The 20,087-nt window shown below is 38.3% G+C and overlaps 1 protein-coding gene across 1 annotated transcript; it reads right to left on the reverse strand.

Moving 5' to 3' along the window:
* Positions 1-20,081, reverse strand: LOC115440185 (CUB domain-containing protein 2). Its single transcript, XM_037441045.1, has 14 exons — positions 20,036-20,081; positions 13,230-13,404; positions 12,829-12,855; positions 11,596-11,807; positions 7,410-7,617; positions 6,651-6,859; positions 6,400-6,535; positions 6,229-6,327; positions 5,701-5,909; positions 4,993-5,221; positions 4,327-4,525; positions 3,757-3,961; positions 2,980-3,109; positions 1-2,144 (listed from the first exon to the last, which is right to left on the reverse strand). The coding sequence occupies exons 4-14, from the start codon at positions 11,789-11,791 to the stop codon at positions 1,937-1,939; spliced, it is 2,028 nt and encodes a 675-aa protein (XP_037296942.1). The 5' UTR covers positions 11,792-11,807; positions 12,829-12,855; positions 13,230-13,404; positions 20,036-20,081; the 3' UTR covers positions 1-1,936.
* Positions 20,082-20,087: the final 6 nt, after the last annotated feature.

Genomic DNA, 20,087 nt, shown 5'->3' on the forward strand with positions numbered 1-20,087 from the left:
TTTCTTGCAACATATTCAATATATTCCGCTAATATCAACAAATATATAATTGAATCGAGACTAACACCTAATACATCCTCCGAGACAAACATTGCATTGACCCATCGTATACTGACGGAGTACAGTGGTTGGAACCACGCATAGTTTAGTTGTTTGTTAGTTCTACTGTGTTTAGAATACAATTTACAACGATATAGAAGATTAAAGCAGGAGTAAGCAGCGCTTGTAGGGGCTGTAACCAAAGCAATTTTAACAGCGTTATTTAGAAAATCGTAGCATTATAATGTTCAGACGAATTGGAAACCTCCTTATTTGAAGTCGGTTAAAAATATGCAATAACGGTAAATCATAGCTTACATTATATTTAAATAAAGAATCATAATAATTCAAATATAGAATTCCTGTATATTTTTTTTTATGCCAAAAGAATAGGCTATGGAATAAAGGCCCATAAACCAATGTTTGTTATAATTTCCTCAGCGGCGAATTCTTGGCCAAAATGCATATACTACTGTAAAAATATTTTGCCCTACGGGTTTATTTTACATATATATTTTTATAAGACTATTCACTTTTGCATTCATCATTAATCCAGACTAGACGAATAAAATATATTATCTCTGTTTTTCATATAGAATTTTTACATTGATTAATTTAGCATAAAATATTCAATTTTACAACTCGCACAGCGTAATCTTCGCCTCTAATTTTAGTAATTATATTACATATCGAATCTTAAAGTATTTTCTTACACTACGATTTTATTATCCATAGATTAATATAGAGTTAATAGAGTCGCATAAAGCCGGAAACGGAAATATTTCGCTACAAGTACTGCTTTCCCCGTATACGTGTACTGAACAATCTACTTTATTATATTGTTAATTTTATAATATACCATTATTATATTCTCTTATGCAACGACAAAATGCAAGGTGTAATACAATCGTAAGTAAAGTGCGGTGCCAATTGTATATAATACAGTGAGAATTTTTAAATTAAAAATTTAGAAAAAATACGATTTTGTCTATGGTTAGCCTTGGTAAATGTTTAAAATTGTATATTGATGTGTTTTAGTTAGAATATTGGTATATCTATGACACATTTGATATGTTAAATAATTTCGAAAAATTTAAACACATTAATCGATACAACACTTGCTAGTTACCAAATCGACTAAATATCATTTATGTTCCTTATCGATTACGCTAAGAGATAAATCGTAAATACTTATGTGAACTCTTTATGAAGAAACTGGAATTGGATAATGTTATTATATCAGGGATCGCCTTTATATTGAGTGAAATGGTTTTAAAGAAAGGAAGTTAACTGTTTATATTTATAGTAATTGAATAATATGATGTATTGAGAAACTCTGTATAGGAATTTCGTGAGTGTGAAGTCTACCAATCCGCACTAGGCCAGCGTGGTGGACTAAGGCCTAATCCCTCTCAGTAGTAGAGGAGGCCCGTGCCCGACAGTGGGACAGTATATAATATAGGACTCATATTATTATTATATATATTATATTATGTATTCATTAGCTATATATTATTTTAGGTGAATGAAAATTGAATATTTAATATAATAGACATCACTACAATAAAATCGTGACCACAGAATATAACCTATGTAGAGGTTTAATGAATGGCAAACTCTTTGGTATTATTTTATGGTTATAAGTGTTTCACACTTCCACCTATCTACATGAGATATTTTAATTAATTTGTGTATAAGAGTTTGGCAAAGTTGATATTGGGTTTTCTGGTCTGAAATTTTTGCCCGATATGGCGATATGCTCGCCCCTTTCGCGTGGAAGTGATCAATAAGGCGAAAAGTGGATGCGTTGGCTCTGCCCACCCCTTCGGGACTAAATGATGTGTTTGTGTTTGTTTTGTATAAAGGCGACCCGCAGTGGCGTCGGTGTGCGTGCGTACTAACAGTGTGCGGGCGGCCGGGTGGGCATGAGCGCGCAGTGCGGCAGGCCGGAGCAGGCGGCGGCGCGCGGCAGGCACGCGCCCGCGCACTCCGCCGCGCCGCCGCCCTCCGGCGCGCCCGCGCACGCGCCCGACTCCGGCACCGTCACCTCCGTCCAGATGGCGCGCCACCCCGGCCCGCCCACTGACTTGTCCGCTATTATGAACCTGCAATATTTTAGTGTAATACTCAAACATTCTAATATGACATACAACTAGGTGTTGCGATCGACTTTGCCCGCGAGAAAAAAAAAAGCTACAAAAGTTCCTAAATCACTGCAAATGTTCATAGCAGTGTGAGCAGGATACCAGCATCACCTATTTAAAAAATCTAATTAAAATTCTAGCACTGTCTACGGGAGAAAATTATCGAAATAAAAAGCCTATATGTTAATCTAAGACATGATCTATTCATGTGTTAAATTGCACCCAAAATCGTTAAACAATTTCTACGTTTCCTTTTCACAAACTTTATTTAGTCTGTAACTATTTTGAATATCAATTTTCTTTAATACTCAGTCAAAAAGAGCGTCAATGTGGTCAATCGATTCTACTCCTAGCGACATCTGGCGAACTCAAAGTACTTTACCCACCTACCAAGCGACTCTATCTTAACCGTTATTATTTCAACTTTATGGAGCTAGTAGAGTTCTGTAATAAATACTCACGAGAATAAGCAACTACCTTTAACAAAAACCATCGACTTGATGGAACTAGCACAGTAAGGGCGAAGGGTGAAATGTTTCGAAAGGGAACCCCACACAACATATAGATAATATACATAAATGCGATCCATAAACAATCTAATGATAAAAAGATTTCACATGAATTACTAAAGGAAAGCCGGCATAACGGGTCACATGGTCACGCACAATGGCCCGACTACTTTACGGGCTAAGTGCGAAAAAAGGAGCCCATAACCATAACCATAACCATAACCATAACCATAACCATCGGGCTACATGGACCCTGCGCCACTGTAGCACGTGTAGTGAACACTCACGAGAGCCTAATGGAGTTGGAGGAGGAGAGGTACTGCCAGCGGTCGGTGGGCGCCTTCTCGCCGCACAGCTCGAGCGGCGGGCCGGGGCTCTCGTACCACAGCCGCACTACCGCCGCGCCGCAACCACGCTCTGTAACACAATTACACATTAACAACTCTATGTCTATGGGTGAGGGGTCAAATTAGCATATCTTTCTTCGGCATTGTTCGTAGGGGTTGAGAAGGTCTAGTTAATATCACGTTTTGGATTCCAAAATTATCACCATGGTACATGTTTCTTACACATGAGATAATAGTCATCGACCAATTATTAATGAAACAGCGTAATAGGATCATTAACCAATCAAGAGTGAAAGATATAATAAAGTTACTAAATAGAAATCTCCTTTACCCTTTCGGCGAACAGTTACGACTATTTATACCTACTTTGAATTACAAATGTCAATTTTTCAAAAGTATTCATGCTCTACGTAGAGCGTGCTATATTTCTCTTTGCTTTATAAGAGAAGCCAATACAGCTCTGCTTAGTACACCAATCAACCAGACTAGAGCAAATTAGTCGAAAACGACACAGTTTTACTCACGTAACAAAGTAGGCGGAATCGCCGACCAGTTTCGACCAAGTAGGACATCCTCAGGAGCGAATGCTAAGAGGACGTCGCGTCGCGGTTTTACTCACGTAAACCCGTCAAGGGTTAACGAGAATAAAACCGTGTTGTTTTCGACTAATTTAATATGTCTCGCGTAAGTTTTAATAATATCAGAGTAGAGTAGTACCTGTAAGATGTCCTTCGACAGCAAAGTGCTGGAAGTTGAGCAGCAGTCGCTTCCCGGGCCGCGCCGTGACGAACCAGTTGCAGACGCGCGAGGCGGCGCTGCGCGACGGCGGCTCGTACGTGAGCGGGAACCGCGGCGACGTGATCACGCCCCACTCCGCGCCTGACATGTTGCCGCCGCAGTCGCCGAATATCGACTTCGCGGGCTAGGGCACGTATTGGTATTTAAACTGACTTCAGAACAGAAGAAGGTTTTATTTGTAGTTGAGATTTATGTTTGATAATAAAGTTTTAAGATTTGAGAATCGAAGAACTTAATGCAGGAATGTTATTTATGTGTACTTATTTCTGTCTATCCTACCTGTATTTACGAATAATAAAGAGGTAGAATCATTCACTGGCTAAACATCTATCTTGTTGGAATACGCATAACTCATGCTTGATTTAAAAAATAATGTTATTACACCATATCGGACTAGATAAGCTTGTTACTTTACAATTCATTCACCAGTTTCACGGAACCCTTTAAAGATACATAAGAAGTAGTACATGAGTGGTAAGTTACACGAACCTCGAAGACATATCTGGCCTTGAACCCGGAGGCCACGGCGTCGCCGTCGGTGTGCAGCGCGACGAGCAGGCCGAGCGCGCCGCGCGGCGAGTGCAGCGGGCCGGGCGCCGCCGCGCCGCACCAGCGCCCCAGCGGCACGCGCGAGCCCTCGCGCCCCACCCACCACGCCTCCACCCAGTCCTCGCTGCACGTCGTGCCGCTGCACCACACCGCACATTCAAACCAGAACGAAACCAAAACCTTTCTCGTCTCTACACTAGTCTTCCATTAGTCTAAATACGAATGCAGCAAACTCTAAACGGTAAATATAGGGTTACATCTCCAATCACTTGTTTAATATTTTTTTGAGTCTATAATTTTGTGGAAATTAGTTACAAGATCAGGATCTTTCATGTTTTTAATATACACTAAAAAACGTATACCTATCTTAATATCTTGATGTGATTGATTCTATCTTTGAATAGGGATGACGAATAAGAGACATATTCATGTAGAGTCATTTTCATATTTTTTTAAAGAAGGTAAATTACCCTACATCTTATTGTTTTAACATTAAAGTCGATCTCACAACGAAGTAGGCATTTTTAAACCACTTCCATATACTGCGGTACGTATCCTATCCTATAATTTTGATCTAAAAACTCCTTAAAACATCAGACTACTTACCCATACAGTCCTGCAGTAGCGTTCCACGCATCAGCCTTGACTTTAAAATGATCGAAGACGACAGTGACCTGCTCGTTGGGTGTCGCGTCCAGCATGTACGTGCAGTTGGTGTGCGAGGGGTAGTTGGAGGGGTAGCGGGGAGAGTTGAACTCGCCGCGCTTCTTCGACTCGGAGCGGTATGTGAACGCGCATTCGCCGCCCGGCGCCGCGGTACCGGGTACTCGGTATTCTGGAACATCATCAATAATCGATCAATATATAAAAAAATATCTCTACCACTGTAAAAATATATTACAACAGACCCAAATCTTTATCAACGTAGTCCTCATAAGGGGCCGTTCAAATATTACGTAACGCAATTTTTCCTTGTAAAACGATACGATGCATTACAGGGGTAACATTGTTTTTTTTTATTTTAAAACAATAACAAAGGTATTTTAGCGACTTTCCGGTATTTTGCGTAAAATAATAGTGACTATTCCAAAATAATTGTCACTTTAGAGTTAGATAACTTTTGGAGGGGCGGGGGCGTACAGGAGAACGTTACGGCGCGTTACATGGGGAAGTGGGGGTGTCAAAAATCTTCAAAAATTGCGTTACGTAATACTTGAACGGCTCCTACGTCATATCTTTACTTACTAGCGCCATCTATGATCCCATAGCTAATTCAAACAACGAATACTAGATGGCGCTCTAACTTTCACTCACCAGTCTCGAAAGTATACTTGGCCTTGAACCCCCTGCCCTGCAGCTCTCCCGAGCTGAAGACCATGACGAGTCTGGGCCCGTCGGAGACGAGCGGCGGCGGGAAGGTGCCGGCGCCCTCGCCGCACAGCTCCGCGTCATGCTTGTCGTACGAGTCGGTCGCCTCCTGCCCGCGCAGGTACACCTTCAGGTATCCGTCGGGGCAGGCTGTGCTGTGGGCCACAGAGTTACGTATTGTGTCGGTACTCTCTATTTAAATAAGCTGTGTATTTTTTATAGAGGACTTTAAATCTTTCGTTCTTTGAGGATTTAGTTGTTCTGGTTTGCATTCGACTGAATGGCGACCATTTTACGCATCGCCTGGTAAAATATCCGCTATAATAGCTCAAGCAATGAGGGTTTGAATAGTATAAACTTTGATAGAGATTAAGCATTTCGTAATTAATATATTTTTTCATATCACCAGTTGTGTTACGTTTGAACTAAAAGTGTAAAATTATGTTAATAATTTCGTCAAAATGATGCACTTACTCAGGTTTCGAAAGTTCGCCTTTTGGTATAGAAAAGTTCTGGAACTCTAACCGCACTCGTTCCAGGTTTTGATGATCTTGCATACCGTATATAAAATATCTAAAACCAAAATGATTTTTACGAAATGTTCCATTTATAGTGTTAAGAATAAACTAATGCAATCATACATACCTACAAACAACTTTTTGTATATAGGGGAATGGATAATTTGGATGGTACACGAAACCAGTGGATTCCTTTTTACTTAGAATCTTTTGGTCGCACTCTGAGCCCCTAATGTGCTCGGCGTCGTGTTTACTTATAAAATCTGAAAACAATTTTACATAATATATAATTGCAATTAACCACACACGTAATTATCGATAGTTCCATTATTTGCCGCTAGATCGCGTTATTACATTTCCTGTCACCTCCACACTCACCTAACTTAACAAAACTCTCAGAGAATTCGAAGATCCCCTTAAACCCGCGGTTCTGCGTGCTGGCCGCCCTCGGCAGCGTGTAGAACGTCACCAGGAGCCTCTCGTCGCTGGAGTAGAGCACCAGATTGCGCTGCTGGCCGCAGTACGTGCCGATAACGGCCGACGAGTTGTCTGGCCCGTCGTACACGCGCACCCAGTCGAATGGGCAGCTGCAGACAAAGTAGCCAATTTAATACTTATGTATGTACGGCGCGGTTAAGCGAGGATATAGGATAAGAAAAGCTCTTAACATTTATAATTATAATTTAATTGTTAAATAAGTGAGAGTTTTGTATATGCAAGTTTGTTTGGCCATGTACAATTCCTTAGTCTATAGTTTTCGTCAATCAGCAGTTTATAAGATGACCGCAGTATTGTGACTTGTAGTGCTTTGATCCAAAAAGTATGTGTAGTACATACTGTTAATTCACCATCAGGCAAGTACATGATACAATCATTTAATACCTATGGAACATTAACTGCTTCGGTGGCGTTCGACTGCAGTGCTGAAGTCTCGGTTCGGTCTCTGAGTCGGGCAAAGTGATATTGGGTTTTCCCACTCAGTATCAGCCCGGAGTTTCAGCCTGATATGATGTACCCCTATCAAATTAAGGGACGGAATACACACGACGGAAAGTGGGTACCAGTAACGCGTCGGCCTACCCCATCGGAGATTCAATGCGTGAGTGTATGTGTGGAAAATTTAATTAAATAACATACTGAGGTCCGCCGAAAAACAGGTCGAAGTCCCTGAACTCGAGGCGGATCCGCTGCCCGCGCTGTCCGGTGAATAAATAGTTGCACGTGATGTCTTTGGGGTAGATTCCCGGGTACGTCGGAGACAGCAGCAGGCCCGTCTTGCGCTTGCTCGCTTCGATGACGAAGGAGCACAATGAGTTCGGCACTGGTGTCCCGACTTCGAACTCCGCTGGGGAAACATTAACAAATTATCACATCATCATCATCATCAAGCCCTGTATATATACTGTTCCACTGCTGGGCACAGGCCTCCTCTACTACTGAGAGGGATTAGGTCTTAGTCCACCACGCTGGCCTAGTGTAGATTGGTAGACTTCACACACCTTCAAAATTCCTATAGAGAACTTCTCAGGTATGCAGGTTTCCTCACGATGTTTTCCTTCACCGTTAAATCAAGCGATAATTCCCAAAAAATACACACATAATTTATTTAGAAAACACAGAGGTGTGTGCCCTTGGGATTTGAACCTGTGGACATTCGTCTTGGCAGTCCGTTCCACACCCAACTAGGTCGCTCCACACCCAATTATCGCCGCTAATAAAGTGATAACAAATTATAGATATCGAAAAAATTGCCTTTACATCACATTGTGGTACATAGTCTACAAATTGGTCTGAAGTGTGTCGATTATTACATATAGAATAATTATCACAAGAGTATTACCGCTTAAAGACAAGCACAACACATTCAAGTAAAGTCTATTTTATAATTTTATTCTCTCAATGCTCAAAAGCTACAATGACTGTTGTACTCCAATAAATACAATAGGTAGAATACACACACCACTGACTTAAAATAATGAATTAAATACAAACTATATAACATCACGAATATCTCTTGATAATCAACCGATCTCTTCCAAACTCCTTCACAACTGTATCCAAATGCGTTGATTGCTCCGTAATTAATTTACACACCGCACGTCGACACAAGTACTGTGTTAACTCCGAAATTACTAGCTCATCTCTCAGATGGAACAAATCGATATTGCTTCTTGTTTACTGTGTTCAATTTATTTGCTCTTTGTAGAACTCGTTACGGGAGTCAGAGCTTGAGGATTCTTGAGAATAAATCAAATTCGATGACAATAAGTTTATTGAAGCTCGGCTCAGGTAGTAGGTAGTAGTAACAATTTAGTGATCGTATTGTTTTTTTATACAATATAGCAAAGTGACACCTTTTTACCTGATGGTTGAGTGGGGTCCAATAGAATATCGATTGACGAGCGATGGTTACCCCTGCCGGCCTGTTGAAACCACCACCCTCCACCACGCTGACCTAGTGCGGATTGGCAGACTTCACATATCCTCGAAATTCTTATATTGAACTTCTTAGCTATACAGGTTTCTTCACGATGTTTTCTTTCCCGTTAAAACAAGCGATATTCACAAAGAATATTCACATAACTTAAAAAAGTCAGAGCTGCGTATCTTTGGGTTTTGAAGCGTATATTTCACTCGGTGGTCCGTTCCACGCCTAACTAGGCTATCGCCGCTTTTTTAATTTTGCAAATCCTAAGTACACTTGAATTATATTGAGTATCATAAACGCTTAACGAAGTCTCATCTCAGAATCATACATTGTTTAAGGTACCGGTAATTGTCAAACCTACAGACATAACATTAATTTTGCTTTACTTCCTAAAATATTTTCTGATATCTTCATCTCAATAAAACACACACGTCACGGAATAGTTTTGACATTTGCCCGCCGTAAATCAAAATTGATCCCAGCTCCCTTCCTGCAGGCGCGTAAACAACTTTCTACTATCATTACTTATCTTTATTATTCTTTTCTGTTTCGGCTGCCGTTTTCTTTTTATATTCTTTCTTATATCAAGCCCTTTGAGCAATTTAGTGTCAGCCGATGTAATTTGACTTAGACTTTAGTGGCAGCTTTGTTGAGAAATGCGTTAATATTTTGCGTTTATTAAAAGTTGTAAGATTTATTGTTACTCGTTTATCTGGATTAGTCTCTAAATCTACTTCGAAAGTTGAGTCGGTGGGTCAAACTCTTCGGCCTAATCACGTCTCATTCATGTGTATAAGAATGTTCAACAAAAAATTTATATTCTTCGAATAAATTATCCCGTCCTCTGGTAGCGAGTGGCAGAGAAAGACGCCACGTCGATCATTAATGAGTACAAAGTTGTAAATAACATGCTTTAAGCTTTAATTGTATATCTACGTTGCTTAGAACGGACCACTAGTTCTACGTTCCTGCCATTTTTAACGTTTAAAATTCTATTAAAAACTTTAAACTCCTAATATTTCTTTTCAACACCATCATAAAATATACCTGTACCAGTCAAAAGTTATTTTGGCAATCACCCGCTTAATTGAATTAAGCGCCCTAGCCTACGCAGCGCGAACTTTGGCACTCAGTGTGGGCTCGAGCAGTTAGCGTGCGAACCACGCGGCACACTACCACCACTCTTACTTATAAACTTGTTTTAGCGCTAAGAGGTGATTAAGAATTGCTTAAATAGCTGTCAACATCATCACCGGTTTCCTAGTTTAAACCTTATTAAAGGGCAAGATGGCAGTATTTGACTTAATTTGTGTTTTAACTAAGCATAGCTTTGCGAAATTTTTATAACTAAGGCTGTTCTTCCGCCATGGTCTCCGTACAACAAACATTGTTAATACTCTTATTATATGTTTAATACTTATGTAAACATATGTACGGTTATTATAATATGTAATACGCAAATACATAGATTTTGGTGGACTCAATGTTGTTTACATCTGTAACCCAACATTATTAACAGTTCCGAAACATCTTGTAACAGTTTCTCTACACGCTCAAAGTTAACACTTAAACATGTGGCGACCTATGGCCTAGTTGTCTGAAATTATTTTAGACCAAAGTTCCATTTAATAGTTGGTTCAAATACATGGCCCATCGGACAAACTTCCCGCCACAGACTATGCATGACACGCTACAACTTGGGAACCAATGTTTCGCAAACAGATCGTGTGCAAGTTGGATGAGTTACGACCTTAGCGAGTGACTGGTTGAAGAATGAATTGTAAAAGTTGGTATATGTTTAACAAATTTATCGGACTTAGTAGTATTCGGACGGCTATTTGTTAGTTAAAGGATCCGTATTTTTGTCATAAGGTCCATATTACACTAAACATCTGAATGACATTTTACGCGCCTATAAAAACAATGTTTTGTGAAAAAACTCCTGTGTTCAAAGCTCGGTATCGTGCCGGCGATTTATTTGACAATCTTATGAAGGTGTGGCGGTACAATCGATGCATACACCGCCATCTTGTCAACATCGCCGGAACTGCAAGAGGATCGATGCAGTGACGCAACTACAGTAATATCACACAGCAATCACGATAGATGGCGACGTCGATCCTGAATCACGCTTGCACAATTTGAGCGACGCGTTGCATATATACCATCTCCGAATAGTAACCGTCGGAGGGGCCGCGGCCGGTCAGGCGCAACATCTGCCTGACTGGGAATCTTCCCCTTCCATAGAGGAACGTAACCATCTGTTCCTCTACAGCGGTGTCTGCCTTTACACCACTACAAAGGAAACTGGTTGGCCAATTGTTATTTTAAACGGCAAAAAATATCTCCACTGCACACTGAATGAAATTAGTGTAATTATCCAGATAGAATATCGTTTTGAAGGGAGATGATTAATTCTCTCGCCAGTAGACACAATTATACTAGTCTCTTTGATTATTTTTACACGGATGCGGTAAAAACCCAATACACCTGATGGTAAAAAGAGTAGAATTCAGATGGATTCAGAGTCGACTGACGATAAGCTGTTATCCCCAATCGACACAATTACACCAGTCTGTTATTTACATTTTCTTTGAATGACGAGAGAGCCCGCCGTTCGGCTGATGGTAAGCGATACGACCGCTCATAAACAATAGAAACACCATCCCACACTTAAAATTACAAAGTATTGTATGGTATTCCACCGCGCTCGCTATCCTGAGACATGAGATGTTAAGTCTCATTATGTCCATTAGTTGCACTGACTACAATGGCCTTCAAACCGGAACACAACAGTGACTAGACAGGCGGCAGAAATAGAAATTGGCAGGCGGACTCTCACATATGAGAGACCACTAGTAAAGTAACATTTTTGAAAAAGGTGAATTTACTCACAAGAGTTGATGAAGCGGTATGTGCCAGTGAACAGGGTTGGTGGTGTGTACGTCTTGTCGGTAAAGAAGGATAGCGCGACGGCGCGGTGGAGGGACACGCGCCGTCGAGGCGGGATTGGACCGCAGTACCGCCCGCCAAACGCCGAGTTCACGAGTTCGCCTGCCTCCAGCGACGCCATCTCCGAGTATATGTCCATGTGCTCGTGCAAGCATCTGGAAATAAACATATCACTCCGAAATACGTGATAATGTGTAGCGGCGACCCTGTTGAAGTGGGTTAAAGAGCAAGAAACGAATAACATGTTAAGTGAAGTGTAAAAAACTCTGCAATTTTTTTACCAAAACGAATCCACGATGTTGTACTCTGTTGGCTGTTAATTCAGTCTTCGGTATCATATTAACTCAACACCAAAAATAATAACTACCTTATCTTCCTTAAATGACGTGTTTTTATGCCAAAATATTTTCAGGCATTTTAATTAACTTTTAACATAATTCTGTAAATTATTTCCCAAATTTATTTTCTCTATGGCTTTGTTAAGGACCCTCGAAACAGTAAAGCTTTAAAATATAAATTGTGGTCATCTCTATTGCAATTAAATTCCTTTTTGATGTTTCCACAAAGGAAAACCACATCACAAGCTAATTTTATCAGATCCTTTGGCTACTTAATGTTTTATAAACAATTTGTTCGTGTTTAATGAAAATTGCAAATACCAGGATATCATAATTAGAAGATATTGTCCAGAGAGAATATTTAGAGGTTCTATTAAATTAACTTAAAAACTATACAAGGAAAAAATCTGTGTGTGTTTTAGATCGTATTTTCCAGAGATTAGTTCTACCAGAGGGGACTAAGATCAATTATGTTATAAAACGAAGGCAACCTTTCGTAATACAAAATTCGGAGTCGCAATATACTGAAATAATTAAATTATGAAAATCAGTAACCTGGCAAACAAACTTTCATCTATTTGTAAAATAAAACCCACAGAAATTTAATTACGATTGTAAAAATAATCTCAATTCTGTCTAAAGCCTATATATAAGTTTATTAACATTGCATTCAACCTAAATAATTAAATATCTCAATACTCATCCATATACCTATACTTGACCCGAGCCTCATTCATTCATGAATAATAACCTGCCGGGGGAAAAACATATTTTACCCGGGTAATTTATACCCGGCTGTATATACAGATCCGGATTAGAAAGAAAAATGTGTACTCACGTTGGAAGCTCTCCGACCGCGGCCCCGCTGTAACAAACGTATTATTATGCGGCGAAATTTAGGATTTAACAATGTAAATTTGCATTCCTGTACAATTGTATAATATTATTTTTATTTTAGTACAAATTTTATATTATATTTTTTTTAAAAATTCTAATATAGAAGATCAGTCTTATAGGATTTATACATGATTTTAGTAAGAACAGAACTATATGGTATAGTTAAATATACCTACCATAAAATATTATATTTGTTGTTACAAAGATGGGGCATTACAGTTTCCGTTGAACTCCATTTTGAAAGTTTAAATTTCGAATGCCTTCAGTTTAGCAACTCCGGCTAAACGTCAAACTATATAGTAAGATTTCTAATCTGTGGTGGAACTGAAGAGGTATACTTACTCCGGCGGCTTGCCTCGCAGGTCGAATGTTCGGAACTCGACGAGCACGCGCTGGCCCGGCGCCGCGAGGAACGTGTACAGGCACTGTCGGCTCTGGTTGTTCGGGTTCAATAGCTCCGGCGCGTGGAACGTTCCGTTGCTCGCGCCGCCGCGGCTCACGAATGTGCGGTCGCACTCTGATAACAAAATGAAGGTAAGTTATTACTATAAGCAACTACGCACATTTAAATATTAAGCAGTTGCGAAGGGTGAACATTTTTAAAAGGGAATCCGACACAACATTGCAAGTCGCAGGCTATATTCATCATTAGAAAATAATAATTAGATTTTACATAAATTATGAAAGGGAAACCAACAGGAATCGGGTTGTATAGACCCTTCGCCACTAGTATTAAGTCTGGACCTGCGGTTGGGTCTGAATAACCGAGCGATTACTACATAGCTTATTACCACTTTTAAAAGTATTATGATGCAGTCTAAAAGATATAAGTACAATGTATCCTTAAGCAGACAGTACATTCAAACCCCACAGTGACCTCGTAAGTCCTAGTTACACGCACAACAAAACGCTTGCTATTCTTAAACCGTTCTACATAAATAAATTCAAAGACAAAACGTTCTATGTATGCTTATGCCGGATACAGATCAAGTGAACGAGCGCGAGCGAACGTGAAAAAGTGGTTTTCGGGGCTCGGGACCGCACGCTTGCTCGCCGTTCGTAAATCGCCCTTACACATTCGTTCACGTCTACTCGCGCTCGTTTGTTTCATCTGTGCCTAGCCTTAGGAGTCGCAGATGTTGAGAAACACTAAGGATTTTCAGGTAAGTAGCAATAAACTTGTCATGGTTAAGTGCTCTGTGCCGGCGACCTTTTTACCACTCCTTTGCCCTTTGTTTTGTATAATTATGAAAACGGCAGTATTTCTCGTGCGCGTTGCGTTATTATGTTCTCGTGAATTTAGCTCCGTGATTTATTTTTTTTCTCATTCGACAGGCAGAATGTTGGAGTGCCTTGAACATTTATAAGAGTAGATGAAATTTTGGTTAAACGTTTTTAATCATTATGCAAAAACAGATGATTTTTTTCTGTTATTTTAAATACAACCATTCTTTGCAATAGCTATAAGTTTTTTTTTTTTGTGTCATTATAAATACATAAATATAGAGTGTATCGTATACGTACGAGCTACATCCTTGCTTCTTGCTGGATGAGGTATTCTTTCAATTATTCGAAGCTCTACCTATGGGCGATTATCTAAAGATGGCATGTATAATACATTCACATAGTACATACATATATGTCTTTGTATAAATATCTGAGATTAATATTCATCAGTTGCAATGACAACGCAATGCTCACGCATCGACTGTGAGAAAATATAGCATGATTTAGTTAACCGACCTCATACCTTTTTTATCTTATCGATATTAATTTAACGAGAAAGAAAGACTACAAGATAGGAGCTGCATTGATGTCTGATTGTTGGAGTGTTGTTCAAGCCTTTGCCGGGGTGAATGACTTTTCTACGGATAAAAAAAACTGTACTTTTCTCACGTAATAAGCAGGCAATTCACATAGCCTATCCCCATACCGTCATACAAAACCAATTAAAAAATTAAGCAGTTTCTCAGTTCTTTCATTTTGTATGACCTAAAATTCTAACATTTATAAATCTCAGCAAACTTTCGCATTGATATGTAATACTATATCGTAGACTAAACAATTAAATACAGTTTAAAATGAATACCTTCGCCTTACTAAATATTCTTAGCGGTTTAAAGTAAGCTGAACTATGCTGAAGGATCCTTTCTAAAGCTATCAAAGGCATTACTCTCTTTGTACGCAATTAACATGCTTGCTGGCTTAATTAAATATTCCACAAAGGATTAAGTATTAAAACAGCTTTTAAAATTGCAAAAATATATATTTAAAATAAAGGTATTTCCTAAAATTTTCCTCTTTAAATATACTTAAAATATAGGCATTTAGTATGTATTTCATCTCTTTGTTTCTGAAATTATCTAGCGTAAGAGACAGAGATTTAATGCATAAATATTACCTTCATTTAAGTAGGAAATGTTTCAACAATTCGAAGTTTATTTTACTTTATACCGTCCTTTTCGGACCCCACAGCCAACATTAGGGGAAGCCTGCGAATGGAATACTGGAATCCCTTGACGACTGACGGGCACTGGAGGAGGTTGAGACGGGATATCTGAGGAAGGAAGTGTGGGGGAAAGAGGAGGAAACCTCTTAAGATGGGAAGGTGGGGACAAGGCCCGGAAATATTCGTGGGAGCTCAAAGGCCTCAAAATGTAGTTATAGCCATGAGGTATATACACTGGTCGGTGGTCGTGATAAATATTCCTCATACATGGACGTGCATTCGGTATGAAGACCGAGCGCAAAAGAGTTGTCTCGGAGGGTCCAATGTGGGGTGGAAACACAGCAGTTTTGGAACCATTGCCTGCCTGATATCAAATCCTGACGAACCTACTTGCAAATTGTAATAGAATAACTCATAAATAGCTGCTAGCTGTCGATTTGGGAATGATACCCAAGACTACCCCTAACGCATATTATGTGTTAACACTAGATTAAAGAGAGCGAGGATTTTTTACCTTATGCTAATTGGATATTACGTCGGTAAATTCAGACTATTAATAGCTATATGAAGACTTCAAGACTTACCAAGCGTGTTTAATATGCAAGTTTCTAAGGAATAATCAGAAATAAAGCAATTACTTTAGTTGGCATAAGTTTTCAAAAGTCAACGCAATCAGAAAACTATTTCTAGAATTTCTCATCTCGTTATATATTAACGGTTCTTTTGAAATGGAAAATGTCTTTATGAGATTAAGGATAAAGAAAGTTTTTTTCGATTACGTAGGAAAATAAATGTTAGTATTACACTATGTGCTCACAAGAATAAGGATAATTGGTTTACAAATATCTTTTTAAATTTAACTATTTTTCGGATTTTGTCGCTGTTTTTACATTTTAATTTTCTACCGACGTTTCGAAGGCTTTGCAGCCTTCATGGTCACGGGGCGGACTTTTGTCGTCCGAAAAGTCAAAGCTAGAATATCTATCTACAATTAATAAGTGTATAATTACAAAATTTTAAAAAAGTGATTAAATCGGAAAAATATTGTCATTTTCAATGACTACAAAGTGTGGTTCATGCTAATACTACATTTGGTTTTACGACCAAACGATAACCACTTTGTGACTGATGCGGATTTTATGGTATTCACAGATAGATCGGTCCTTTTCTAAAGTTGGAATATAAACCAGCGATAAAAACAGACTTTAAAGTTTAAGAAAATATTAAAACAGAAGGTGGAATACACTTTTTGATTTTGTAGGATCACATATTATAATAAGGATCTGCTCTTGGACTAGTATTATATTGGTATTAAGCAGTTCCATTTCACGCTTTAAACTTAAGGTAATCACAAAATATTAGGTAATTTTTACATATTGGCACAGATAGGTAACACACTTTTACTTTTCTGACGCCTAGAGCGAAATCTAGCTATCAATAAAGGTGCCAGTCGCAAAGAGTCTAATCGTCACGAGCTCTAAGACACGCTCCGAGTGCCCTCTCCCCTGTTAGTGCCGTCATTAAAAGTTTTCCCAACACTGAACTCACTGGCTTATTAACAACTTCATTACTTAGGATTTACGGCGCTTAGATTAAGCGTATAGCGGCCTGTAGGAGAAAAGGCGATGACTACACGCGTTAAGTCTGTTTGAGACTTGATATGAATTATTAGGTTTTGCTAGAGGCTATACTCACGTAAAAAGCCCTTCCCACTACAAAAACCCCTAAATTACTGTAGCGATTCATAATCTTATACGAAATCACGCCAGCGCCATTTAATTTAAAAAAAAAACTTTCAGAAATGCAAAGATTTCCCACGGAAGTAAATTTCCGAAGTAAAAAGTACACTATTGAATATTTTCTATTTGTGTAAAATTGTATCCAAATCTCTCTCCGGTGATGCCAGATCACAGTCTCACCGGATTATAAGAGTGATAGAATAGAGAGTGCACCTGTGTATTGCGCACACACTTATGCACTATAATATCTCCTGCGTACCTGGCTGATCTCCGTAGAGAGTGGCCACCGTGGACGAAATTCGACTAGGACGAAATCATCAAATGTCTGGTTAACACTTATATGAACACTGAAAACATCATATAATTTAAATTAAACTATTTTACGAATTTTATCGCGGTTTTAATATTTTACTTTTCTCCCGACGTTTCGAAGACTTTGCAGCCTTCATGGTCACGGGGGAACTGTATCCACATCATATAAATTAAATATTGTATACATGACTTCTCGGCGTATTCTACTTAAAATGTTATTCAGAGAAAGCACTGGCAGGCCAAGTTGCGAGCAAAAGCTAGTGCAAATTAAATAAATGTTATATGACACGCTTATCTCTGTGCGTTATGCGGATGCGGCATACCAGCTTGATATATTTAATATAAACAGAGTTAATAAAACGTGTTGTTTTCGAATTTTGCCGCAAGCACAGTCATGCGTGACGGGCTTTAATCTGTACACTGATATTTTATGACTGTACTTATGCAAGTGGCTCATCCGATTTCAAAAAAATAACTAAAGCCAAAGAAACTTTCCAAGATCACGTGGTCTGTATATTAGCTTTTAAAATAAAATCTTTCATTAATTATCAATATTCATGAATAAAATAAAAAATATTAAATTTTAATAATTTCTTTCAACACTGAATTTACATCGTAGCTTGAAGCACCATAATTGAGAAATTTTTGTGGTCCGTACAAAAAGGTTAAATACGACTGGGCTGGTCCGTTTATCTACTATAATTTATTTATTTTTTTTACATATTTGTTAAAAACTTGCATAGCATATTCTTCTAACTAATGCAATCATAAAATCAGTGAGTTTTTCCGTGCATCATTATCACTATCATTGACAGTAATATATTTTTATAATTGTTGTGTACAAGGTAGATTACAATAATTTAAATAATATGATATTGTGTATAACCTACTGAGCCGGCCGTCGCACTGCGTATCGTTAATAAGTATATAATGCGGCGGTAGATGTTAATTACAAGTTGAAATAGAGGCTGTTCCTAAGATTTTTAAGTTTCTTTTATTTATTATTATTATTTTTTTTTGCTTAATATTGTAAGCACTTGTTTTTAATGGGGTCTAAGTTTTTTTTTTTCCGATTCTTAATTTTTTTTTATTTTTTTTTTTTAGTTTTTTATTTTATTTATATTTTGCAAAAAGTATTTTTTAACTTATTTTTAATATTATATTAATATGAAGCCAAAGTTAAGTCGTGACGTTTTCGAGTGCTTTATAAAAGTAATGACATTGTATTTACAAATGTGTGCCGCAATTTGCGTCACGTGACTTAATGCGCGCTCGTTGGATTAAAGTGGGTGGCGGTTAGAGCTCTGTAACAATACTTTTATATTTAATATCTGAACCATGTTTTATTTTTAAAAATCTTTCATCGAGGCACAAAACTATTTTTATCACCAGTGACATAAATTAAAACCAACATACGATTTAAATTGGAATTGCTTTAAGTATCGATAAAGAACATACAATTTAAGTCGGAGGTTCTCTAACATTCAAACCCACATTCAATAAAAATATATAAAAATAACACAGACATGCTTGTGAACAAAACACACGAAACCAATGACAGTGGAAGGGAGGAAGCGATAAAAATAGGGCATACGTGATTTGAATCTACATTGTGCGGGTGTCGCCTTTGGAAATACGCCAGGATTGTTTTTCAAACAAGCTGAATAGCAGTGGCGAAGGGTCCACATAGCCCGATTCCTGCCGGCTTCACTTTATGTAGAATTTCTGTAGAATCTTATTATCATCAGAATGATTTGAAGACCGCATTTATGCACATTAGTACTTATACGTTGTATCGGGTTCCCTTTCCGAAAATTTACACCTTTCGCCACTGCTAAATAGCATATTTTAAACGGCTTTCCATTTAATATCCTTTGAAAAGTGAATTTAATTTCGTGTCCAGTTAATTTTGTTGCAGGTACCAGCGGGATTACGAACATAAAGCCATAACAAGATCTCTGTTATTTACCCGCAAACTTATTACTTTACCGAATTAAGTGAAGATTATTGAATTCGACGGAGCGGAGTGTTCATCTATTATTAAAGTACTAAGTTCCATTAATCTCCGATTAAGGAATTGTATGGAACAAACTCGTTGTGTTCAATCAAATGAATTCAGAAAGTCTAAGGATATTTGTAATAGGTTTTTGCGAGGACGGAAAACACGTTTTAGCATCAGCGATCGAATATTACTTGCTTATAGTTAGATATAAATGTTTCAATGGCGAAGATTCCTACCGGCTTCACCTTTGTAATATAATATATGCAAACTATAAAAATCAATGATATTATTTAAAAATGAATAATTAATATTTATAGCGTAGTGGGCTAAAATTTAATTATAATTAGTATTAGTACCTACAGTTCGTGTCGGCTTCCCTTTCGTAAAATTTCATCCTTAGCCAACAATGAATTCTGTTTGAATTTTTGACGTGATAATTATAGCATTGACGTTTGTTGATTTGTTTCTTCGAAGGCGTAAGATGTAATTTATGACAAAATTTCGATATAGCGATCAAGATGTTACTAAATTACGATAGGGCATGGATGGTGTGATAGAATCGCCGATGCTAAAAGTGATCTAGTATTCCTAATGTGTTAGGTTTAGAGATCTTGTTATATCGTATTTATTTATATAAATGACGTACTTGGAAGTTTAGTAGGCGAGGGCTCAGCGAGTGGTGCCCGGCTTGAGAGCTC

This window comes from Manduca sexta, chromosome 21, assembly GCF_014839805.1.
Source record: "Manduca sexta isolate Smith_Timp_Sample1 chromosome 21, JHU_Msex_v1.0, whole genome shotgun sequence".
Classification (NCBI taxonomy): Eukaryota; Metazoa; Arthropoda; class Insecta; order Lepidoptera; family Sphingidae; genus Manduca; species Manduca sexta.